Below are 26,955 nucleotides of genomic sequence, written 5' to 3' on the forward strand. Positions count from 1 at the left end.
TAGGCAATAGTGTAAATAATATTGATGTAATGAAAGTCACCATGTCTGCAGGTGATTTCTTTTTTAATTCATGCAATGTGTTAATGGACTACAGTTGAAAAGAATGGTATCTTTCCATAATGGGTTCTATTTGGGTATTTTTTGTTTTAAATTTTAGAATAAAAAATATTCAGTTCACTTAATACAGCTAATTAACTTAGCTAAATGAAGCAAGGTAATAAGAACTTTAGTAGGAATGTTAGGTTTTCAGTCTTTTGAGATACCTCTCTTGCTTTTCCCCCCCTTTCTATTAGGACACTAAAAAATTTCATGCCTGTGGAGTAGCATTATCACCTGTGGATTCCATGTCTTTCCTTGTAAGTAAACCAGAACGAATTAGGGTGAGTGTCAAACAAGTTCAGCAAAATTTAACAAGAGAATGTCCTTTCTTTTTTGGATTCATGCGATGACAAATAATGTAATTCTAGTTATACTTCTGTAGATATATTTCAGTCTGTCCTAGTAATGATAGGATTGAGCTACTAACTCAGTCTCCAGTATAGATATATTATTTTGAGCAATCAAAATTTAATTTTGGAAGGTCCTCTGAAAGGAATAGAAATATTAAAAGAAAAAATCAGAATTTTGGGATGTTGCTTTAAAAATAGCAAAGATGAGGTTAACAAAGACTATGAAAATGGAAAATAAATGGAATGGATAGAAGCAACTAATTTTAAGATTGGGAAGAAAATGAAATAGTTGGGTATGAATATGGCTAACATGAATTATAGTTATACCAGAATAATTACCTTAAATGAAATCAAGAAGGACATGTTAAGATAGGAAAAATTACAGTTGACATTGTTGGGGAGAATATCTGTGATAAAAATCTGTCATGCAGAATTGCTCTATGTCTGTCCACAACAGACAGACAGACATATTAGATAGATTATATATGTTTAAATATAAAACATTACAAGATGCAAAGGAATAAAGAGAATTCCTGATTTGGAATTGCATTTTGCAGACTGCTAGTTCAGATGAAAGAGTTCAGATGAGGGTTCAGTTGAGAAACTGGAGAATTTTAGAATTATTTATTTAGTTTATTTTATTTTAATTCCATTTATATCCCGCCCTTCTCCGAAGACTCAGGGCGGCTTACAAGCTTAGCAGTAGCCTTCATTCTATGTATATGCCTGCTTATTAGGGCTTTCACACACACCCCCAAGCGGCATTATTACAAAGTCAGCTTATTGCCCCCAACAATCTGGGTCCTCATTTTACCTACCTCAGAAGGATGGAAGGCTGAGTCAACCTTGAGCCTGGTGGGACTCGAACCTGCACTAATTGCAGGCAGCTGGTGTTACTTAAGGAGGCATTAGCCCACTGCTCCACCAAGGCTTCTTTAGAATTAGAAGAGCACAATCTGAGATTTGAATGGCATGGTTTTTTCTGGTATGATAAAGTTAAGCTTAAAGTTCATCATAATAGACATGCCATATTGAGAATATGGTACAGATATAAAGTTTGTCTGTGCCTGAAAATACCTTTATAGATCTCAGCATAAAAAGCGTTTTATAGAAAAGAAACCGTATGTAAAGAATGATTAACTTATCAAGAGTTATAACAGGAACATGGAAACTATAAGATGAAATCAAGAAAGCAATTGATTACAGAAGGATTTAGTTTTCAGTAATTTCCATCTACACAATTAAGAGAAAGATTTAAGGTAGATAATAAGACATTTTTAAAATAAATAGTTGGTATCATTGCATTTGTTGCTACTGGGTATGTGGTGGGGGGAGAAGGTGGGATTGTATGGGATTGTATTTATGCCCTGTAATTTTTAATGTTGTAAGCAACCCAATGTCACCATGTATGAGTTGGGCAGCCATATAAATTTGTTTAATAAGTAAATAGTAGGTCTGATTAACGAATAAATAAACATTTGGAATTGAGTAGCAGAAGACAGAATTTTAACTTGAACTATGACCAAAGGATAAAATATAATTACTAAAATGTATACACTTTTATTGAAATTTGAAACAGAAGACAAATACATTAAAGACTGTATAAAGTAGGCTAAAAACTTTGGACACAATATACCAATGAAATAGTGGGAAAATATCTGGTTAAAAGGATTGAAATTTACAATACGGTATAATTTTAAAAAGAATGTATATAAATTTGTATAAAATGATTGGAATATGACTACAGAAAAATTATGTAGAATGTATACATTTGTTCTTCAAATTTATCTTGTAAATGGATACCATGAAGGGTCATTTTATCATACTTGGAGGACCTGTAAAAAAGCCAAACAAATTATGCTGTGTTTATCTCTAAACATTTCTCTGCTGTTATATTTTAAGTTTAAAGTTCATGCTGGCTTTTCCCCCTTTTACTTAGTAGAAATATGATAATTATGTCACATTACCTTCTGGATGATTTTCTTTCACAGCGGTGGATGTCTGAAAAATTTATTCTTGAGGGCTTAAGGGAATTGGAACTCTTTGGAGGTAAGTGCTTAAATGATATTCATTTTTTTCCTGCTTCATGTTGTTCAGCAAATGAAAATAAATTGGGTATTTGTAACAAACAAGGTGCCACCCTGCATTCTTTTTGTAAAAGTTACAAAATTGGATTGGCCTCATTTGAGTATCTATTTTACAGAATCTACAGATATAATTCCAAGGTTTCTCACATTAATCTCATGGATTGCAGCATTCACTGGGAATCCGTTAATAGTTATATCATATACTTACCAATTGATTTCTAATTTTGCAGGATGATATAAGTGTTGGATTGATAATCTAAAGTGTACAGGGAAAAGGCTAAAGTTGTAATCTATGCATTTAGTCTAATATTTAGGAAAAATGTCTTCAGACAATGTCAACATAAGTATAGGAAACAGTGATACTCATTTAAAAAAGAAGAAATTCCCCTAGCAGTCTTTCCTGAGGCTGCATTATGGTGAAAAAGGAGATATTTGTTCATAAAAGCTTGAAACCATTGATGATCAGAAAATCCTAATATTAAATTATTTATGTCCTTCTTAAGCTTTATTTATATCACTTGTTAAATAAAAAACAAGTCTGGGCAGCTCACAACAGTAATAAAATTAAAAACAAGAAAACCAGGTGCCTCGCCCTCCACCTTCAGTCCATCAACCCATACAATCCTTGGACTCCAATCTTACAATTGCAAATGGCAATCATATGACTCTGGGATGCTGCAACTGTCTTAAATACATGCCAGTTGCCAAGCACATGACTATAGTGATGTTGTGATGATCATAGGTGCAATCATAAGTCATTTTTCAGTGATTGTGTAAGTTTGAATGGTTGCTAAAGATATGATTGTTGAGAATCACCTATACTATTTTGTTACCTCTGTTGGTTTATAATTCATATTACCGCCATATGTCAAACTCAAATTAGCCATACCTATAAATTTTACAAAGTCTTCAAAAAAATTAAGAAGCTGTTCCTAAAACATATATATATATATATATATATATATATATATATATATATATATATATATATATATATATATATATATATATATATATATATATATATATATATATATATATATATATATATATATATATATATAACACTAAAACATATATGTTGTGAGCCCCAGAGAGTCATGTACTGAGATGAGATGAGTGGCCTTATAAACAAATTAAATAAATTAATGTTGCTTAAAACACAGTAGAGAAGAGAAACAAATTGATATTTTTCACTATCAATGATGATAGCAGCATTGGCCATGCTTCCTAACATTTTCTGTTCAAAAAGATTGAAAATAACCCTGCTTGAGTAGTTTCAATGAAAATAATCAGATAACCAAACAAAAATATCTTTCATAAAGCAGTTTCCAAGTATGTTGTATATTTTAATTGTGGATTTCATTGCCACAAATGGGTACAAAGTCACTAATTTATATTTTCTAATTGAAATCAAGATTTTGAAGGATATATCCACCAGTGGCTACTATAACAGTAGTATTGATTCTTCAGGTTTAGAAATAGTAACTACTGAACATAGGTTCTGGGGAACAACTTATGCTTTTTCTTTTTTCTTTTCCTTGTTTTTTTCATAGATTAATAAATTTTAACACCAAGCTAGAGTCTGTTATAGAGTAGATGTTTCTTTCATGTAATAATTTTGGACTTCTCAACCTACATAATATTACTATTATTTGAAGAATAGGCTAAGCTTCCAAAGTATTTTTTCTTCGTTAGTTTTAGGGTTTCGTGTAACTTCCTCTCAACTAAATCACATATATACAAAAAGAGGGTAAAGAACATGCCTGTGTCTAATAAGTCAGTGACAGAAGCCTGGGATTGTCATATATGTTTACTGTGTGCAGCTTTCTTTCTTCCTCAGTTAAGGATGATGATTACTTTTTGGTGTTTGAAGTCTGCAAGCGGAAACCTTAAACTATTTTCTCCCATAAAGAAAGAATGCAACTTTGAAAATATGTGTGCTTTATGGGAGATAAAATGTGAGCTGTGTATATATATGTATATACCTTGTTTCCAAAAGAAGCACCAGGTCTTATTTTTGGAGAATGTCTTTATATTCACCTCTGGCAACGGCAGCCCTGCCCAGCTGGCCCACTTCTGCAGCCAAAGGAGCAGCTTCGTTCTGCATCTGGGAATGGAGCTCTGGCCTGCATTTTGCAGTCAGGCCTTTCTGGAAGGCCTATGCAGCCGAGTACCGAGCTGTGGATTCAGTCCATAGTTCAGTCCTCGGCTGCATAGGTCTTGCAGAACCAAGCTATGGATTGAATCCATAGCTCAATTCTTAGCTACAGAGGCCTTCCAGAAAGGCCTTTGACTGTGAAAAACAGGCCTGGCAGCAGAAGACCTCCGCAAAAGAAGTGGGCCGGCAAGTAAAGGCCTGGCTGCAAGGTAAGTGGGGGCAGGGCGCATGGGGCAGCCCCACAACCCCACCCTAGCTTGATTTTTAGGTGTGTGCCTCACCCCAAAACTAGAGCTTATTTTTGTGGTAGGGATTATATTAGACCCATCCCAAAAAATCAAGCTAGGGCTTATTTTCGGGGTAGGCCTTACTTTCAGGGAAAGGCGTGTGTGTGTGTGTGTGTGTGTGTGTGTGTGTAGAGTTGTCATTTACTGACTTTTGTTCTTCAATCATTCAAAGTTATGGTATTGGAAAAAGAACTTTATAGCCCATTCAAGATCTTCATAGCATCCTCAGTGACATGATCACCATTACAGGCTGTACATATAGTTTTGTATCTGACCTATGCTTTTTTTCCTTTTTCCTCCTTTTGCAGAGTAGAGAGAGAGGAGAGAAAGGGATTGTAAGAAAATAAGCAGTTTGCTCTTCAATACATTGAATGCTGTGCTCTGGGGAGTGGGGGGTAGAACAAAAGCAAGTGATTTCTTTAGGCAATTTCTCCTTTGCGTGATTTTCCCCCACTCACCTGCCTGAAAGAGGTTGGGGAGAAAAAGATTTCAAGATAAGTATGATAAGCTTTTTACACTGTTGCACATCAAAAGCAATGTAATCGGGCTGGCAACCTGGAGTTGGAACTATGGGTGCACTATGCAAATAGCTTCATCTATTTTTCTTCAATCTCTCTGCTGTTTGGGGGGGTGGGGTTAGGGGAAGCAAATTCTGCAGACAATCTCTTTACCTGACTCTTTCTTGCTACTTGCGCAATCACATTGCTCTCAATGTGTAGTAAAGCAAACAGCTTACTCTCTGGGAAGTCTCTTTTCTCTTTAATTTCTACATTCTGTGAATTGGGTGGGATGGGAAGAAAAAGCAAGTATTTTCTGTAGACAGTCTCTCCACTTTCCTACACACCCACCCACACGTATATACAGATGTGCATATATGTATATTTTGTATACATAAATAAATACATAACAGTTACATATTTTTCAAGAATTTACTGTTTTTGATCACAGATGTTAATTTGGAACCAGATATTTTGAGGTTATTTTTACTTGTTTATGAATTGTTTCAAGTTTATTTTTAATGAGTATCTGTTTTAAAAAACAAAGTTGAATTATAAATTTCTTTGCTTCAGAGCAGCCTCCGGGTGATTCTCGGAGAAAAGTAAGTGCCTTTCATAGGCTGTGATGTTGTGGTTTATTGCATGGAAATTTATTCTATTCTTTGTAGACATTTTAAATTTATTTTATCTTATTTATACATCAAATGTTTTAGCTTTATATGTGTGGATACAAGATTTCACCCTGGAAATAAAGTTGTGGTGATTGGCATACGTATTTTATTTTGGTCAAGAATCTTGGATTCTCAAATGACTAATCTGATGAGGTCTTCTTTATGTTGATAATTCGTGTAATGCTTGTTTAAAAAGTAAAATAAAAGAGTAATAGTTGATCTGGTCTTAAAAAAGTAATAAAAACTCAAATTCAAATCCAAATAAGGCATGCCCAGACAAATTACTGTAACTTTTCATAATTCTGGCCAGATTCAGAAAAACTCATGTTTGCTAATAGTTAGGAATAGTACTTGTGCATTTATGAACAATTACATAGAATATTTAAGAGATTATGGTGCAACTTCAGATTTGCCTTCTCAGAAATTCCATTGATTTCAAGTAGGTTTCTTCTTAAATACGTGATATAAAGTTATACGGGAGAAATCAGCATTCAGTTTAGTATCACTTAATTGTTTATAATAAAGCCATCAGCTGCCTTGTTTTCAGTCATTATTATTCTTTCATGAGTGATAAGCTGTAGAGATGTCATCAATAAAAATTCAAAGTGTTGAGGATAAAGCATCTATCAGTTTCAATCTTGATAACTTCAGTTTCTGAAAGACATTTTTTTTAAGAGAAATCTTCCATGGTATGTATGGGCAACAAAAAATCAGCTACCGGTTCTTCTGAACTGGTGCGAACTGGCTGACTTCCGACTCCCTTTGGTGCAGTAGAATAAGATAGTAACATCAAACCTCAACTTTTTACTTTTACATAATAGTATAAATTATCCATTTCTATTTAAGTGCGTCTATATAATTGGTAAAACCCAAAATCAAAGTTTCATTTTTTTCCACCTCAAGCCCAAAGTCTAGAAGAGGTCTCCAAATAGAAACAAAAGTAATTATGTTTTTTTTTCTTTTATCAAAGCCATCAATTTAGCTGTCTCTGCTAACTTCATCGACTTCTGCAGCCATTCGTCCATTGTGGGGATTGAAGCGTCCTTCCATTTTTGTGCATACAGCAGTCTTGCTGCCATCAACATATATAGCATCAAAGTTCAAAAAAAATCCCCCAACTCTTTTTCCATTAAAACCTCCCCCCCAAAAGTTTCTGGTTTTATCTTTATATTAACTTTAAGAATCTTCTGTATTAGAATATGAAATCTACTCCAATATTTCTTTGCTTTATCACATGTCCACCACAAATGATAAAAAGAAGAAGCTTAAACTAGAGCAGACATGTCAAACACAAGGCCCGGGGGCCAGATCCGACCCGCGAAGTGGTTTCATGTGGCCCGCAAAGCCATCCTGGAAACAGTGAAGGAACGGCCCCCACTGCCTTGGCCCTGGCCCAGAGACCCTCCTCCTGCCAGAGACCCTCAGATCTGTCCCACTCCTGCCCAGGCCCCCATAGGCACCCTTGATGCGAACAATGTAGAGCTGGCCATGCCCACCCAGTAGGCCACACCCACCCTGGCCATACCCACCCGGCCCCCTGAGGGCAATTGCAATGCTGATGTGGCCCTCAATGAAATTGAGTTTGACACCCCTGAACTAGAGGAAAATAAAGTTCATTGACGGAAACCTCAAGCAAGGAAGTGTCTGTAGGAAAGAAGGGATGCTGTTCAAAAAGTCTAGCAGTGCTATAGAAAAAGATGATTATCAAGGAGAGACAAAATAAAACAAAATTGTGCATAGCTGGTAGCAACAACAGAAAATTTAATGAGGACAAAAATGATGCTGGCTAAAATAAAATTGATAGTGTCTGAACATTTTAATGTGTCAAGAAGACTAAAGAGATCTTGCTATAAGAAATAATGGAACCGATAGAAAAATCTAGGTGAGGGAATTATAATTATAGGAAAACAATGGTGGTGGGGGGGAGAGAATGGCGAGATAATGCTGAAGTAGCATTTGCCCAATCCTAAAAATTGCAAATGTGTATCATTTTTTCCCCTAGCTTTTGATCTGGTATTTCAACGCATTAGTCATTTTTACCACATCATGTTTTCAAAACAAGTTTTATCAAAATATAAATTCAGCCAAATTTATAATAAAAAGCTGACACTTGAAATTATTTTGCTTATTTGTTTGCCATTTTACACCAAAAATGATCCAGTGTTGAAATCCTTGGGGAACAACATAATTTGATTTATTTGGAGGAATTATATCAAAAGTAAAATTTTAATTTCAGATTTTTAATATGTTTGTAAAACATCAAGCTTCAGTAGTTTTCTTCTGCATGAATAGAATTTTTCAAGCAGTTTTTTTTTTTCATGTGGCAATTTAGAAATTAGTTTATGATGTTTTGTAAGACCTAATAGATTTGCTGGAAGTTATATTCCTCTAAATAACACCATGCTATGTCTATTATTTTGTGCAGCACAAAAGTTGAATTATATTTGTTTAGTGTGAGTACTGCATCTTAGAAGAGTTTTAAGATGGAATTGAACATATACTTACCAGATTAAGCCTTATTGAATTCAGTAAACTTTGAGTAAACTTATTAAATTGAGCTTTTAGACAATATCTGTTCTGCTCTAAAACCTGATTTCCTGTTCTGCTTGCAAGTTTTCCTTTCTAGTATTTTCCTTTCTTTTTAAAATAAAGTATTGTTATTGTATTTTTCTTCAGGCAATATATGTTGTGCTTTTCAAAAAAAGGGATAGAGATTAAAAGAAAACAGTTTATTTTTTTTCTGTTGTATTGCAAAGAAAATATAATGAATATAGCATTTTGGATATATATATATATATAGGATATACACACACGCACACACACACACGCACACAAATACACAAATCCGTGTCCAATACACATACGGATGGACCGGGGACACCCAGAGGAAATGGGATCGACCATGACAGGTGACAAGCAGGAGCGGCAGGGTGGTGAGGTTGATGGATGTGTGCTGCCCAAAGATAGGAGGGTATTCTGCAAATGGATGAAGATAGAGTGATGCAAGGACGACGAGATGAGAGTGGCACAACTCGCAAGGAGGAAGAGGAGCAAGACAAAAAACGACATGCCGAGATCGCACAGCAGAGCAAAGCGAGGGGTGATCCATCAATAAATCCCATTGGCCGAGCAAGACAGGGAGGAGGGGTGCTGCAACACGTGCATGCATTTGCATGCAAAAGACCAGCTGGGAAGGACACGATCGACGAGTGAATAACAGAGGACGGGTGCAACAAATGGACACAACGGAGGAAGGAGAGCAGGGTGATAGCAGAAAGACACGTATATCACCGGATCGTGATACACAGCAATGGCTACGGGAAGAAAGGAATTGGAGGATAGATCAGCAACAACACTAGATGGCCAGGTGCAAGAAAGGCGGGCAGGGAAGATGAAAAAAGAGATAGAAACCCCCCCAGAATTAGCATATACATTAGGGGATAAGAAAGAGGGTATTCTTGAAAGCTATATACTATGTCAGGGCTAGGCAACCTTGGCTCTTTTATAACTTGTGAACTTAAACTCCCCAAATTCCTGAGCCAGCATAGTCCACGAGTCATAAAAGAGCCAAGATTGCCTACCCCTGTACTATATCAACCCCTGGATTGTAAATATATACTTAGAAATATTGAATTGCATGTTTTGAGCAATAATAAAGATGTGTGTGTGTATTTAGAAGTAACATAATTTTGTAGATGAACAAATGCTTCTTGTGACAGATTCAGCAAGAAATACAGCCAATTGTATAAAGACTTGGATAGCATTTTACAACTGGATAGTCCTTTCCAAAATTATGCTTTAGAGATGATACCACCTTCAGCAAAGGATATGTTTTCCATTTCTCTTTACTGATACAAATAGTGCCAAATATATACAATATTGTTTTACAGATTTTATAATATTTTTCTATATCTTATTTTTTATCTTCTAGACCAATGAGGCAAGTTCAGAGTCAATAACATCTTCCCCAAAGAGGGACACCATGAGCACTTACCTGCCTGACATCAGTTGTTATGAGTTACTGACCATAATAGGTAATGTTGGCCCCTGTAATCGCAAATGTGTGATAAATCTGAAGACAAGATTAGATAAATGTCTACGGAGATTCTCAGTCATCCAGGTCATGGTTGTCTCAAAGGTGCTTTTTCTAGAGGCAACTGGATTTTCTTGTTTTTGTTTGAAGACGTTTTGCTTCTCATCCAAGAAACTTCTTTAGTTCTGACTGGATGCTGGGGAATGGAACTGCTGAAAGGACTGTGTTGTAGACTAGAGATAGATGATGTCATATCCTTCTCCCACTGTTGAAAGAGGGCTGTTCAATTTTGAGATAGATGGCCTCTTTGACCCCTCTTTTAAATCTGTCCAAAATGTGGACCTTTCTCTCTTCAAAAGAGAGTCTTTTAAATGCAGATAGATTCTGAATCTTGTCCTGATGGGTTTGTTCTCCTGTGTTGCGCCATGTATGTATGAAGTGATTGTTTTATTTTCTCAATGTATAGATCTGCACATGTCTATCGCATTGTACTGCATATATCATGTTGCTCAGTTTGTGTCTTGGTGTTTTATACCAGGGCTTTTCAACTGGTGGTATACGTACCACTGGTGGTATGCGAGCACCGGGCTGGTGGTAAATGGCATTGCCTTCCTCCTCCTCCCCCCCATGACACGCCCATGCACCGGCCTTGCTGCATCGACCCGCCGGGAGCTCTGTGTGGACTGGAACTTTTTTGTCAGATACACTGAGGGGAAAAATTATTTGATGCCCTGCTGATTGTGTACATTTGCCCACTGACAAAGAAATGATCAGTCTATAATTGTAATGGTAGGTTTATTTTAACAGTGAAAAACAGAATAACAGCAAAAAAATCCAGAAAAATGCATTTCAAAAAAGTTATACATTGATTTGCACTTTAATGAGTGAAATAAGTATTTGACCCCTTTGCAAAACATGACTTAGTACTTGGTGGCAACACCCTTGATGGCAATCACAGAGATCAGGCATTTCTTGTAGTTGGCCACCAGGTTTGCACACATCTCAGGAGAGATTTTGTCCCACTCCTCTTTGCAGATCCTCTCCAAGTCATGAAAGTTTTGGCTGCTCAAACCTTCAGCTCCCTCCACAGATTTTCTATGAGGTTAAGGACCTTAATGTGCTTCTTCTTGAGGCACTCCTTTGTTGCCCTGGCCATGTATTTGGGTCATTCTCATGCTGGAATACCATCCACAAACCATTTTGAATTACCTGGCTGAGGGAAGGAGATTCTCTACCCAAGATTTGACGGTACGTGGCCCCGTCCATTGTCCTCTTGATGTGGTGAAGTCGTCCTGTCCCCTTAGCAGAAAAACACCCCCAAAGCACAACGTTTCCACTTCCATGTTTGACGGTGGGGATGGTGTTTTGGGGTCACAGGCAGCATTCTTCCTCCTCCAAACACAGTGAGTTGAGTTGATGCCAAAGAGCTCAATTTTGGTCTCATCTGACCACAACACTTTCAACCAGTTCTCCTCTGAATCATTCAGATATTCATTGGCAGACTTCAGATGGGCCTGTACATGTGCTTTCTTGAGGTGGGGGGCCTTGCGTTTGCTGCAGGATTTCAGTCCTTCACAGCATAGTATGCTACTAATTGTTTTCTTGGTGATTATGGTCCCAGCTGCCTTGAGATCATTGTCAAGATCCCCCCTTGTAGTTCTGGGCTGATTCCTCACCGTTCTCATGATCACTGAAACTTCACGAGGTGAGATCTTGCATGGAGCCCCAGAGCAATGGAGAATGACAGTTATTTTGTGTTTCTTCCATTTGCGAATAATCACACCAACTGTTGTCACCTTCTTACCAAGCTGCTTGGCGATAGTCTTGTAGCCCATTCTTGTGGCCCATTCCAGCCTTGAGTTAGGTGTACAATGTTGTCCCTGACATCCTTGGACAGCTTGTTGGTCTTGGCCATGGTGGAGAGTTTGGAATCTGATCGATTGTTTCTGTGGACAGGTGTCTTTTATACAGGTAACAAGCTGAGATTAGGAGCACTCACCTTTGGCTTCCGGTTTGCGCATGCGGTGCCAGCAGACATACAGGAAGAACCCTCTCCCCGCCATCCTATTTTTCTTCCTCGGAGGACCCTGAAAAGGGTCAAAAGTCACCCTGGAGGGGTGACCACCATGAGGAGGCCCTTCCTGTGATCATGGAATGGTGGCAGCCCTCCACTTGATCCTGAGCAGCTCCTCTGGCCTGAAGCTCTAATGACAGAGCTTAAAATTTTCTTTAAATGGACCAAAGAAAATCTTCAAAAGATATAAACTGATTTTATATTTAGATTGTAAGATTTCTAAGGGAAAGGAAAACTAGCTATTAGAACATCTCTGAATTTTATCATAGAATTTGGAATGATATAATGTTGCCAAGGATAATTATTCAACAATGCATGTTGCAGAGATATTTATAGTAGAGACTTAGGAACTTTGGAAATGCGATGCAATTGTTGGGAAAATCCCCAGTTAAAAACTTAAAGAAAGGTTTTACTATTAAGAAGCAAACAATGGATTTGAACTTGGACTGAGAGATAATTATTGGGGGGATTTGTAGTAAATAAGAAACCATGTAGGCTTTCTATGAGTAAATTACAATAACATTGTGAACAGAGTGCTTTGAATTTTAACGTTGTTTAACTTGTTAACTTTTTTCTTTCACGTATATATGACAGATCACTTGGGTTGCAAATAGATGTAGAGGTTTATAAATTTTGCAAGGGATCTTTGCAAGCTATTATTGTTGCAATAGATTTGTCAGAGATAATCTATTTTTGTCCTTTTTTTAATTCACATTTTTTCAGTGTTTTTGTTTTATTTTGTCTGTGCTCAGTTTTTTATATTGGATTTTGTGTTTTAATATTTTGAATAAAATAAAATTGTTTTTTTAAAAGAAAACTTGTATGAAGAATAGGTAACCCCAAGCTAAAAGAAGAAATAAATAGGGGAAAGAAGTGGACAACTAAGTATTGAGAAATTGTTTTATTCTCCATTTGTTGATTTACCTTATTAACTAAAATCAACACATTAAAGTATTAATATATAAATGAATGCCTTAGTTTATTAGCAAAAAAGTGATTGAAGAAATGCAGCTTTAAAATATAGATTATGGAGATGACTTCCCTGAATTCTACTATAACTAAAACCTTCAAAATGGATAAATCCCAAAAAATGTTACATGTTTCATTTTGGTTGAACTAGTATTGTAAAGATACTACATATTTTTTTCAGGAAAAGGTTTTGAGGAATTAATGACTGTGAATCTGGCACAATATAAACCAAGTGGGGAATTTGTCACTGTCCGGAGAGTCAACTTAGAAGCCTGCACCAATGAGATGGTAGCATTTTTACAGGTAAAATTAGCAATCATGTGCCACATTTGTTTGGTGTGTTCCTTAGTTCTTACCCAGATTAATATATGACAATTGTACAGTAGAACATAAGAATTATTATGACTGAAGCCCATTTGGTCCTATATTCTGTTCCCACAGGGGCCAATTTGATATTACCAGAAAAAGTATAATAGTATTTTATTCCTTTCAGTAGTACTTCCTGCCTTTGCTGTTAGTCACTAAAGTCTCCACGAATTGTGATTGCCAGCTTAAAATCTGAATGAATAAATTACATTATTAACAGAATACCATATTTTGTAGCTAATCATTATTATTTAATTCACTCTGGATTGTCATATCTTATTCCATATCTTACAAGTCTGATTTTCCAAGAATATCTTGTTACATTTTGGTTTCAGGGTGAGCTTCATGTCTCAAAATTCTTCAGCCACCCTAATTTAGTGCCATATAAAGCAGCCTTCATAGCTGACAATGAACTATGGGTTGTTACATCATTCATGGCATATGGTAAGTAAGATTAGGAAAGGACTTCCTGCTCTTTCATATAGGATTTGTTTTTATGATGTAATGAATGCATATTCAGGCAGTAATAATAATTAGTTGCAACATTAAAATAATATTAAAGACCCATAAAGCTGTGTTTCTATTCCATATATTAATTTTGCATTACCTGCCTAAACATAGACAGTTACAATGATTTTTAAGTCAATTTGTGTTTTAGAATTTATTATTGAACTAGTTATTAACTGAGTAAATTCAAATTAATGTACATTGATAGCAGATAAAAAAAATTGGAAAGTATTTTAAAATACAGATATTTCTAAAGCAGTGCAAGCAAAAACAGAATGCCCTCTATTACTGAGATACCAAGTCACTTTTTGGTAATCCAAACTAAGGTTCTGGTTGTGAATCATGTTGACAATAGGAGGTTAGATTGAGGGAAATGAGATGAATTCTTCTGTTGTCAGCGTGGAGGAGGAAAATCCATTAAGGACAACTGCAGCTCCTCCATTTTCATCTATACTTGGGAGAATTCTGCACATGAACTTTCCAGGAAAAATATATTCTAATTATCATACTAAATGATTAAATATATATGTTACATGTTTTCTAAGGACCTCATTTCAGTGTACATGGTTATTTCCTTCTCCTTTTGATTTGAAAAATTACTCTGAACAGTAATGTTAGGATAATAGTGACTGGTCCAAATTCACAAATTCATAATTAAGTAGTAATTTGAATCTAAGTCTTCCTGAACTTAGTCCAGTAGTAGATTTAAATCCCATTGGTTCTTGTTCCTTATGGAAATTTCTGGTTTCTCTCCTTATTCTCATCATTGCTGATGTAGAAAATAGCCTTCATAAAGAATGAGAAACCTTAAAGTCTTTTGTGAAGTAGAATTAGAATTTCACATCTAATGGCTTCTCATCTTTTTGATTTTTATAAATAGAAGATACATCTATTAAGATTTTCTAGACTGTATCAAATCATAATATTGTATTCATTCTCTTTTTTTAAAGGTTCTGCTAAAGATTTAATACGTACACATTTTATGGATGGTATGAGTGAACTAGCTATGGCTTACATCCTTCAAGGGGTATTGAAAGCTCTTGATTATATACACCATATGGGTTATGTTCATAGGTAAGAAAGATCATTGCAAATGTTAACTAGTAAAAGAATCATTTCCATTTTTGGCTTTTTGTTCAGATTAGCATTGCCACTGTGTAAATATTTGCTGAATTTCTCAACAATACCTTCTGTCTCAAATTCCAGAGATTTTGTTTCTTGGTATAAAACGGAGTTGGTTTGGATAGGTGGGGGTTTGTGGCTGTTTTCTCTCTGTCCTTTTTGCATGCAGGAGTGTGAAAGCCAGTCATATCCTGATTTCTGCAGATGGAAAAGTGTATCTTTCTGGCTTGCGCAGTAACCTCAGCATGATCAGCCATGGTCAGCGTCTCAAAGTAGTTCATGATTTCCCCAAATTTAGCATCAAAGTTTTACCATGGCTTAGTCCAGAGGTCTTGCAGCAGGTATGTTAGTTTTCTTGGTATCATGTTTCTCAGCCTTTAAATGTGCATGGCATAAGTTTTCACCACCTATTTTACAATTTATTTCTGAACAGCTTCAGATAATGACTTTCAAAAATTACTTGGTATTCAGACTGTAGAAGTTTCAATATGTTTTCTTCATTCTTAAGGAACCCTTTTTTTCTGACATTGATGCTGCAACAAAAGCATTGTCTGATTGATGAATGGATTGATTTGGGGGTAATTGTGATATGCTTGTCTATTTTTCAATTTAAATTTCATTGAATAACATTTGAAATTCAATACTGTTTTGCTTTTCTGATTTTAGAACTTGCAAGGTTATGATGCAAAATCTGATATCTATAGTGTTGGAATAACAGCCTGTGAGCTAGCAAACGGCCATGTCCCATTCAAAGATATGCCTGCAACACAGGTAGGAGATTTTCTGTTTCCCTTTCAATTCAGTCCCTGACTGTATATATGACAGCAAAACCACTAGAATTATTATATGACAGCAAGGCCCCTAGAATTATAACACTAACTGCTCTACAGTAGTGTGATATTTTTCACCATACTTTTTGTTCTCATGCTTCAGATGCTTTTGGAGAAACTCAATGGAACTGTACCTTGTCTACTAGACACAACTACTATTCCTCCAGAGGAGCTGACTATGAAGCCATCACGCTCTGGAGCTAGCAGTAGTCTTGGAGAAGGCATGGCTGCCAGCAATACTAGAGCCTCTAATGGTGAAGCTGCACTGCATCCTTACCATCGTACCTTCTCATCATATTTTCACAACTTTGTAGAACAGTGCTTGCAAAGGAACCCAGACTTGAGGTATAGTGAAAAGAGTGAGATTCAGAGGATATGATAATCTGTTGGTAACTGTGAAGTAGTGCAGCTAAAGTCAGAGCTAAAATATTCCACAGCATTCAGTGGTACTTGGAAGCATAATATGAAATAACAACAATTATTATTTATTTATTTATTTTATTTAATTTCTATACCGCCCTTCTCCCGAAGGACTCAGGGCGGTGTACAGGGCAATAAAATACAACATACAAAAATTAAAATAAGATTAAATTAATCTAGTCCTAACAATAAATAATTAAATTAAAAATTAAAAATACCCCAAGCCCATTAGACCAGGCTGGCTTGTTCAAATAAGTAAGTTTTCAGATCACGGAGGAAAGAGCGAAGGTCGGGAGCCATCCGGAGCTCAACCAGTAATTGATTCCAAAGGGCTGGCGTGCCCACAGAGAATGCTCTCCCCCTGGGGGCCGCCAGCCGACACTCTCTGACCGACGGCACCCTGAGGAGGCCCTCTCTGTGGGAGCGCACAGGACGAAGGGAAGTTGACGCCGGCAGCAGGTGCTCCCGTAAGTAATAATAATAATAATTGTTGCAAAACATGTAACTATTATCTCCCTGTTAAATCAATTTCTCCATGCCAAATGAGCAGGCTTTGAATGGTTTGGGATGATTAAACATGTTATATGTTTGTGGAATTAGTTGCTGTTGGAATCAGTGATGAAAATATCAATGAACATATACATTTGTCAGTTAAAGAACTTGAACAATGAAAAAGCAGGTTCAGATTAGTGATGCAGGTAAAGAGAAAACCTTTTTTCTGATTGTTTCAGCAATGGTAGAAAAATGGAAATGCAAAATAAGCCCTTTGGCTCATTGTTTTTCATGTGATGGCAAGTTTATATGACATTATAGTCCATGGTGCTGCCAACTAACCAACTTGTAAAAAAATCAACCAAAGAAAGTATTTTTAAAGCTTTAACATATTTCCTTTAGAAAAAATTGATGCAGTTTATTGTTACCTCAAAGAACTTTAAAGCATCATATTCCTCAGGGTATGTTTATTGAAAAGATTTTTAAAAGGGTTAGGATTTATGTTTTTTAAAAAAATATATTTTAATTTCCTACATTTCTTTCAGCTTCCTCTAAGGCAAACTAGAATAATAATCAGCTTGGCAGAAAATGGACTCAGCAGTTCATTCGGATAGAAATTACTTCAAAAGTATTTTAAAAATTACTTCCCCCCTTTTTTAAAAAAAAAATAGGCTTTTCCTCCCCACTAAAAAATCTTGCTGCATTAGCAAAGGACAATATGTTGTTGGTTGGAATTCAGAAGGGCCCACCCAAAAAACTTCAAAATCTGAATTGCCTGCACTCATATCTTTAAAAACTCATTTTAGCTCAACAGCACCAACAGTAACAAAAATCATCTCCATGAATTGAAAAAAGGATCACTTTTACAATTAAAGGATCTAGAACTGCAGTAAATTGTCAAATCAACAGGCTTATAGATTTTGCAGCAAAAAGCATTAACAATGATATCAGTGTATAACTCCACTAAAAATGTCCATGCATATACCGAAGTAATCAAAACAGCATGAATACAGAGTCCCCCCCCATTTATTTATTATTTTTATTTAATTTTTTTGCATCTGCTCAGTGAGCAAAATCCAAGAACGAAAACAATACTTGAAAACCTGCACCAATTTAGGCAGCCCAGACTGAAACAGTCATGACAGTGGCAAAAGCCACAATAAGGCCCCCAGAAACACATTAACTATGGGTCTTCAGAGCTTTTCAGAACCCCATAACAGAGGCACTGGCTGCATTTCTGAGAGAATTCTGTCCATAGGGTGGGGACCACAACTGAGAAGACAGGCTTCCTTGTTCCCACAAGATGACAATATTTAGTAGAGGCAACCTGGAATGCATCCACTATTCTGGAATGTATTAAATGGGGAGAAACAATTGAGGATAGGTGATCCCTCAGATATCCAGGCCCTATGCCAAAACAGTCTTATTTCCTTTATGAATAATTTTAACAAAAGATTCAAAGAGAAAAATAAATATTAGTATATCACAAAGGAACCAAACAACATAGTGATGTCTGAAATTAGCCCAAAACTTCATTTTCCAGAGGGAAAATTCTATTGTTATTAGCTTGCTGAAATTAGATGTGCAAAAGCACTCTATGCATGATATTTTGTCCCACTCGTAGAATTTTCAAATGAGTCCCTCTGCAAATGAGGTTGCTTGGTAATTAGATAAACTACCTGTTTGCCTCCATTCAACATGAATCTCTTAGCTTATATGAACTATGGGTTTATGCTAATGTGCCTGGCTCAGAGGTGACTTATTCCTTATTGTGCATAGTAAAATTGGTCAGGTCACTTCCAGCAGAGGATGAGGTTAAATCTCACTTTTCCTCCAGTGTCTGGACAAAAATCTCCAGCAAGCTCTAACTTTATGTTTAGGGAAAACAGTTGCTTCTCCACTCAACATGTGAGCTTGAATGAAGGGCTCTCATGATATCATCTGCCTTAGAGAATACCCTTTTATTCATTCTACTGATTGAGGGCAAATAACATACTGCCAGGTAACAGCTGCTATAGAGCATAACACTGGCTTTCCAAAACTGAAGGAGGTGTCTTATTTTGTTTTTCCCTGAGTTTTTCCTGGAAAAACTCAGAAACATTCTTGCAAAAAAAAAAGTAGGCATGCCTGCCATGGAAAAACTCCATTGCAAAATCAGTATCCTGGCTTTTGATGCTGGCATTTTTCTCTCTCTCAGCTGTATTTTTATATATTTGGATCTTATATATATTCTGAGGGAGAAATTTCTGGCCTTTCTCCAGTCTCTGCATCTTTTACATGCTGGTGTAAAACCTCTCATTTTTTTCATACACAGGCCAAGTGCAAATGCATTGCTGAACCATTCTTTTTTCAAACAGGTAAGTTTCAACCACTTGCCTTGACATATTTTATCCTTTTCTCACCCTTGTGTTGGTGGAGTCTAAGTAGGAGAGACAAGAATGTACTGCTGCTTTGGAACTATTTCTGTAAATACATAAACAAAACAGTATGAAATTCTGTTTTGAAATTTTGAATTTAATTTGCATTATTATGGTTAATATTCAATTTACTACTAATATTCAATTACTACTACTACTTTTACTACTACTACTATTAGTATTATTGATTTAAGAGCTACTAAGGTAGCCTTTTGAGTATATAGGCAGTTCCGAGTAAGGCGTTTTTTTGCAAAGTTGGGATATTCAGGTCTAATAAGTTCAAAATGTCCATGTATTTAGTCAGCCCTTTGGGTATTGCTCCAAGGGCTCCTATTACTATTGGCATAGCTATTTATTTCTTCTCCATAGTCCCTCAACTTTAATTTGCAAATCACGATACTTTGTTATTTTTTCTAGCTTTTTCTCTTCAATTCGTGCATCACCTGGTATTGCAATATCAATGAACCAGACTTTTTTCTTTTCCATAATCATGACGTTGGGCATATTGTGGGCCAGATGTCTATGTTTGGAAGTCAGCTTTTGCTGATTTGGGGCAGTGGGCAGCAATACCCAGATAATTTTAAAATAAGAATTATGCTCTTGCAGAATTGTGCCTTTTTGCATTTGTAAAAATGCAAGCTTTTTGGAGATCTAGAATTTTGGAAATTCCATCATCGAGTCTTTATTGTCTGTTGAGTTTCTGTAGGGGATGGAAATAGGGGCTAAGTTTAGTCTTTGGTTCTTATAAAATTTTACATTCTGGTGCAGAACAGCTAGTTTCTAGTGACCTGAATCTGGATTGAAATATTTATGTTCCATTTGAGAGAAGGACCGGTCATGCCTCTTTCTTTCAAAAATGGTTTTGGGGATGACTAACAGGAAGATTTTAGGAAAGGCCTGAGGAAGAGGACAGACTGTCCTTGGTTTCAGATGTAACATATCCAATTGGCCCATTTCTCTCTGCTCTTTCAGGAATGGAGGTAAGAAAAGCACTGGGTAGAATGGCAGGCTGTGCAGAAGAGTAAAAACTAGTATGCCATCCTTTCATCCCTCCCCAAAGGTCTTTGCAGATTTTCTCCTCAACCTAAACTCACAACAATCAAAAAGGTTTGATTCTACCTGACTGTACCCAAACCACAAGAGTTTGGCAGAATTTCCAAGAGCTAAAGTGTCTTTGGGTTTTAACAACCTGTTTAGTACACATTTGTAATGTAATCTAGCATTCTCAGCAAAAAGATGCTACTCGAAGAAGTCACTAAGAAAAGATGAAACCCCTCTATTTTTTTCAGTAGTTATGAGAGGATGAGGGGTAAAATTCTGCTTTATTTATTCAGTGATTATCAACATAATTAGGATGCTAAATTATCTCCTATTCCTGAATGTGCAAAGAACATCCAGAGACAAGTAGTCCTTGATGGCCTTGGAAAGGGTATTTATATAAAATGTCACACCTCTCCCTCCTTCAGAGTTATGTGATTGTGATGAGGTGTTTATCAATCTGTTTGCACTTACAATCTTAAATCAGTGGAGAAGCCAACAGGGAGGATTGCATGCTGCTGCCACCTGTCAAAAGAATTCCTTCTCACCTCTTGGGGCTGGCTGAAAAAGATGTCTGCCAAGAGGAGTTAAATGCCTTATAAGGGGTAGAGAAATAGAGCTGAAATCCTGATGATCTGAACTCTGTCTATACCATACTGAAGGACTTATTTCCAAACCCCAAGGAGAGCTGACCTCCTTTGGTGGGGTGATCAGATATTCACCAAGTTCTGTTCCTGCATTCCACCAAAGACATTTCCTTCTGTGCATCGTTTGGTAGCTAGGTCCTATAAACAAATGGAAGCTGAAATACAAGCAGAATGGAAAGGTGGTGTAAAGGTAGGAATGTAGGGTGCCTCAGGCAGGTGGGAGAACCTCAGCACAGGCTACGGACTAATATTTCTTTGCTCAGGGGCTGAAAATTCTGTTTCGATTTCAGCAGGGAAATTTTTCAGCCCTGGTGGCACTTCTCAGGGTCTCACCCACTCAAGCATCCCATGTTCCATAACTGGGACTCTTGTCTACTTCAGAACCTGTAGGATTGCTTAATGACCACAACTGGAAATGCCAGGATTGTGGTTGTTGAGCAAAGCCATCATATAGGCAGTCACGTAATGTCAGGCTTAATGCTTTTTGCTTAACAACCAAGATTCTGAGTTCAGTTGTGGGCTTACAAGGACTACCTATATTTTAAAAGTGACACTGTGTAGTGGAGTTGTACATAAATGACGGGACAACGGGGGACTTGGCCATTAGCAGAATTGACTATGATGGCTTGTTATTTCTGCTTTTACAATCGACTGCGCATTGCCCCTTACACCCCAAAGGACAGAGAACTCTGGGTATTAGCCATTGTGAGAGGATGGCCGAATCTACATCTGCTGCCCCTAGAGGTGAGAGCTCTATGGGGCATGCCATACCTAGTGCGGTTGCTCCAGACTTCCATCCCCCCGAGAATTGGCTCTGTGGCCGTCGTGAGAGGATGGTGGTAGGCCTGCCCGGGGGGTTTATCCAGCTGAGTGGCAGTGGCTGGACGGAGGCCTGGGACACCTTCTCTGAATAGATCCTCCTCATGGACTATTATCTATGGACTGCCTGCGACCCGGACTGCTATTTATGCTTTCCTTTAAATATTCTTCCACGGACTTGTTCGCTCTCAGGGGTGCTCCCCCCACCTGGGTGCGACCCGCCTTGCCAGCCGATTATAACCTCGAGGAAGGGCCCATTTATTGGGACCCTGAGAGTTGGCTGGGCACGGGTAGGGGCCTTCGACATAGACCTAATAAGAGGCCCCTGATTATTTTTCTGTCAAAATTTTTTAGGGGGTTTGGGAGGCGGGAGGGTTCTTTTGGTTGTTTGGATAAGGGGGGCTATCCAACTACCGCTGTTCTGGCTAGTGCTGATGTAGATCGCAGGGGGGAGGAGCGGGGGTCGGTTACCTCCGGGGCTCCAGGGCTGGTCGTGGGGCTACCTATTCCCACGACATCAGGGAATGGCAGCAGATGTAGGAGCAGAGGGCCGTATCGATCTCAGGGAAGGCCTCTCCGCTGCTTACAAGCGGTGGGGCACTCCGACCCTCTGGCTCTACCCCAAGGTCCCGGGAGTGAGGGTGTGCAGCCCCCTGAGCTCCGGCTGGTGTATTTGAATGCCAGGTCTGTCTTTGATAAGGCTTCTCTCGTTCGTGATCTGGTCGAGGGTGAGCAGGCGGACCTGGCTTGCATCACGGAGACTTGGTTGGGCCCAGAGGGCGGGATTCCTCTGGTTGACCTTTGCCCACCAGGTTTCCGGGTGCTGCACCGGCCTCGGGCTCAGGGTAGGGGTGGGGGTGTGGCTGTTGTTATGAGGGAGACCTTGTGTCCGCGGGAGGCCACTGTTCCTCAGATAGTCGGGTGTGAGTCTCTCTTTCTGAGATGCGGCCCTGGTGCGCAGTTGGGCTTGCTGCTGGTGTACCTTTCACCTAGTCACGCAGCAGCAGCCCTGCCTGAGCTGCTCGATGTCCTCTCTGGGCTGGTGGTTGAGTTCCAGAAACTTATAGTTTTGGGGGACTTCAATCTACCATCGCTGGGAGGATCATCTGAGTTGGCTCGGGAGTTCATGGCTTCCATGACGGCCATGGACCTGACGCAAGTAATTTCGGGACCGACTCATGAGGGAGGCCACACCCTTGACCTAGTTTTCTTATCTGGACGGTGGTTAGATGATCTTGGTGGGGGCTCTCCAATTATTATGCCCCTGTCATGGACCGATCATCATCTCCTGCGGCTGGTCTTCCGTTTTGCCACCCCCCGCCGTGGGTGTTTGGAACCAATTAAATGGTACCGCCCCAGACGCTTAATGGATCCCCAGAGGTTCCAGGCAGCGCTGGGGTCCCCACCTGCCTCCCTTGCTCACAGCTCGGCAGATGCCTTAGTGGAAGCCTGGGAAAGGACGGCCACTGAGGCTCTTGACCGAGTTGTACCCCTGCGGCCCCTGACCCGGTGCAGATCCCGTCGAGCTCCATGGTTCTCTGCGGAGCTCCGGGAGATGAAGCGTCGGAGACGGGGCCTAGAGAGCGGTTGGAGGTCCAGCCGATCCGAATCCGACCGATTGCGACTAAGAGCCTACATTAGGTCTTATCTCGCTGCGATAAGGGAGGCGAGGTCTAACCACTTCGCCACCCTTATCGCGTCTGCAGATAATCTCCCGGCCGCCCTGTTTAGGGTGACTCGCTCCCTCCTAAATCAGGAGGTGAGGGAGGATCCCTTGCAGGGTCGTGCCGAGGAGTTTAACCAACATCTGTCGGACAAAATCGCTCGGATTCGGACCGGTCTGGACTCTGACTGGGCAGAGTCTGACGATCAGGACACGGGCGGTCTTGTCGATATCACCTGGGAGGAGTTTGATTCTGTGACTCCGGAGGAAGTGGACAGGATCATGGGGAGACTGAGCACCACCACATGTTTATTGGACCCGTGCCCTTCCTGGCTGGTCTATGCAGCCCGGGAGAGGACACGCAGCTGGTTCCAGGCAGTTATATCGGCTTCTCTGAGTGAGGGTAGCTTCCCCGCCGTCTTGAAAGAGGCGGTGGTGAGGCCTCTCCTCAAGAAGCCTGCCTTGGACCCAGCTGTATTGAACAACTTTCGTCCTGTCTCCAACCTTCGCTTTCTTGCGAAGGTTGTTGAGAGTGTGGTGGCGCATCAGCTCCCTCTGGTCCTGAATGAAGCGGATTATCTAGACCCGTACCAATCGGGTTTCAGGCCCGGGCACAGCACGGAGATGGCATTGGTCGCGCTGGTGAATGATCTCTGGAGGGCTCGGGACAGGGGATATTCCTCTGTTCTAGTCCTATTAGACCTCTCGGCGGCTTTCGATACCATCGACCATGGTATCTTGCTGCGGCGTCTCAGGGGACTGGGAGTGGGAGGCACAGTCTTACAGTGGTTCTCCTCCTATCTCCAGGGACGTTCGCAGTCGGTGTTGGCAGGAGGGCAGAGGTCGACCGCGAGGTCTCTCATTTGTGGTGTTCCTCAGGGGTCGGTCCTCTCGCCTCTCCTGTTCAACATCTACATGAAACCGCTGGGTGAGATCATTCGTGGCTTTGGAGTTGGGTATCATCAGTACGCTGATGATACCCAACTTTTCCTTTCGACCCCAAACCACCCCAGTGATGCCCTCAACGTGATGTCCCGTTGCCTGGAGGCGGTTCGGGTCTGGATGGGGAGGAACAGACTTCAACTCAACCCCGACAAGACTGAGTGGCTTTGCATACCTTCATCCCGGGTTTATTCGGATATTCCACCTCTGGCTATGGGGGGTGAACTATTACCCCCCGTAGATAGGGCTCGCAACTTGGGAGTCCTCCTAGATTCACGGCTCACCTTGGAAGACCATGTAGGAGCTGTGACTAGGGGGGCCTTCGCCCAGGTTCGCCTGGTGCGCCAGTTGCGGCCCTATCTTAGCCGGGATGATTTGTGCACGGTCACTCATGTGCTCGTGTCCTCTCGTCTGGACTACTGCAACGCTCTCTACATGGGGCTGCCCTTGAGGACCACCCGGAAGCTCCAACTGGTACAGAATGCAGCCGCGAGAGTTGTGTTGGGAGTCTCCCGATACTACCACGTTACACCTCTGCTCCGTGAGCTGCATTGGTTGCCAGTTGTCTTCCGGGTGAGATTCAAGGTACTGGTAACGGTGTTCAAAGCCCTCCATGGCATGGGGCCGGAGTACCTTAGGGAACATCTGCTGCCGGCATCAAGCTCCCTGCGCCCTGTGCGTTCCCACAGAGAGGGCCTCCTCAGGGTGCCACCGATCAGAGAATGTCGATTGGTGGCCCCCAGGGGGAGATCCTTCTCTGTGGGCGCTCCGGAGCTGTGGAATCAGCTACCGGTAGAGCTCCGGATGGCGCCCGATCTTCGCTCCTTTCGTCGCGATCTCAAGACGTTTCTGTTTGTACAAGCCGGCCTAGCCTGATGGGGATTGGTGGGTTTTTTTATTTTTGGTGTCTTAATTTTAACTTGGTGTTTTAGAATTCTATTCCAATTGTTTTAACTTGGGCAATCATTTAATCTCTTTTTAATGTTTGTATTTAGTATTTTATTCTGCCCTGTGAACCGCCCTGAGTCCTCAGGGAGAAGGGCGGTATACAAATATTATTAAATTAAATTAAATTAAATTAAATAAATATGGACTGAGTTAAATTGTATCCAATCACATTGTTTTGTTTTTAATTCTAGTACTTTTCCATTTTCCAGATCAAACATCGGGCATCTGAAGCGCTTCCAGAACTGCTATATCCTGTCATGCCAATTACCAGTTTTGAAGGGATGCAGACACAAGATCCTAGCCATCTATTTGGATTGGCTTCCAACATGGAGCAGCTTGAGATGGATGACTGGGAATTCTAGGTTACCAATAGAGGAACATTGTGAAATATTTTTTACAAAGTAATCTGCTGATTACACTGCAGTTTGTCTTTCTTAGGAAGTTGACCTAGCTGACATATGCATTGAAATGAAGCCTGGACTTTGGGAGGAAAAAATTAACAATATTGTATTGAATTCTGGTTCCAAGACAATAAAATAACATATATGCTAAGAGATAATGACAGTTTTTAGTCAAAGGAGCATGGCTCAGTTGTTTTTTAATAAAACCAAAATCTTAGTCTTATTGTAGGTTTGCTAATAGATCCAAGGAACTGAGTGCCATGCACTTCTTTTAAAAAGAATCCCAATAAAATTCTACTTAGAATTGCTTAATAGCAGCAAGTAACCCTATTGACATAGGGTTAGAATATGAAGACACCTTTAATTTGTATCTAACAAAGGTATTTTCTTTGGCATTCCTTCCTGTAGTGAATTGTCCCTAATTGTGTAGTAATCTTTCATTCTTCTATATACTTTCTTAATCATTGTTGTTCAATGAAACATTGAGCCAAATCTTTTCTGGCAAGCTGTAGCATTGCAGATTTTAAGTACTCATGTCTTAAGATGTATTTGATAATTAGTTTTCTTGCCAATAAAAGATTTCTGCATTTTCACAATGTTCTTCAATAAATGCTGCTGTTTATGAACTCCCTGTAATTAAAACAAAATACAAGCCTCTAAATTAGGCTAGTAAGCCCAATTGATATATTTGCCATTGAAATTTGAAAGGTAACATAGAATTACTTATTATAGAGTTTGGAATTAATACAGTCCCCAATAAATAAGAGACTTTAAATAAAACTTATAATCACAAGATAACTTTGGACTGTCTGAAATGTCTTGGACTCTTTCTTTTATACCATGCCTCAAAAGACCAGTTGGAGATGTAAGAAGCAATATAAGAGATGTTCAGCCGATTTTATTTCTGCTAGTTACTTCCTTTTAGAATACAGAAGTTGTTCGGGCACAGGAAGAACTATTTCCTTTAACTTTCAGAAATACAATGTTTTTGTGCTGATGTTTTGTACACTTTTTTGTTCTCTTTGTTGATTTTTTGTTTTTTCCCCTTTCTAATATATATAAGAAATAAAAAATAATTAATTGCTTTGTTTTAATAATGTTCTTTACTATCTGTA

The 26,955-nt window shown here is 39.1% G+C and overlaps 1 protein-coding gene across 5 annotated transcripts; it reads left to right on the forward strand.

Annotated features, from left to right (window-relative positions):
* The first annotated feature begins 292 nt into the window (after positions 1–292).
* Positions 293–26,941, forward strand: STRADA (STE20 related adaptor alpha). 5 transcript variants are annotated; one of them, XM_083376928.1, is made up of 12 exons: positions 307–380; positions 2,441–2,498; positions 6,055–6,083; positions 10,084–10,186; positions 13,410–13,531; positions 13,930–14,038; positions 15,052–15,175; positions 15,393–15,564; positions 15,890–15,994; positions 16,157–16,398; positions 19,280–19,322; positions 25,649–26,941. In XM_083376928.1, the coding sequence occupies exons 1-12, from the start codon at positions 345–347 to the stop codon at positions 25,799–25,801; spliced, it is 1,296 nt and encodes a 431-aa protein (XP_083233054.1). In that variant the 5' UTR covers positions 307–344; the 3' UTR covers positions 25,802–26,941. The 5 variants fall into 5 exon arrangements, with proteins under 5 accessions (XP_083233056.1, XP_083233057.1, XP_083233054.1 ...); XM_083376929.1 differs by having other exon boundaries at positions 307–356; XM_083376930.1 differs by lacking the exon at positions 6,055–6,083 and having other exon boundaries at positions 293–380.
* Positions 26,942–26,955: the final 14 nt, after the last annotated feature.

The sequence above is a fragment of the Vipera ursinii genome (genome assembly GCF_947247035.1).
Source record: "Vipera ursinii genome assembly, chromosome: Z".
Lineage (NCBI taxonomy): Eukaryota > Metazoa > Chordata > Lepidosauria > Squamata > Viperidae > Vipera > Vipera ursinii.

What these genes read in the sequence shown, in the direction of transcription:
- STRADA (XM_083376928.1), top strand. Translation starts at nt 345, where the DNA reads ATGTCTTTCCTTGTAAGTAAACCAGAACGAATTAGG. An exon ending in GTCCAGAGGTCTTGCAGCAG is followed by an intron (nt 15,565 to 15,889) that starts GTATGTTAGTTT and finishes TTCTGATTTTAG; the next exon opens with AACTTGCAAGGTTATGATGC. An exon ending in ACCATTCTTTTTTCAAACAG is followed by an intron (nt 19,323 to 25,648) that starts GTAAGTTTCAAC and finishes TCCATTTTCCAG; the next exon opens with ATCAAACATCGGGCATCTGA.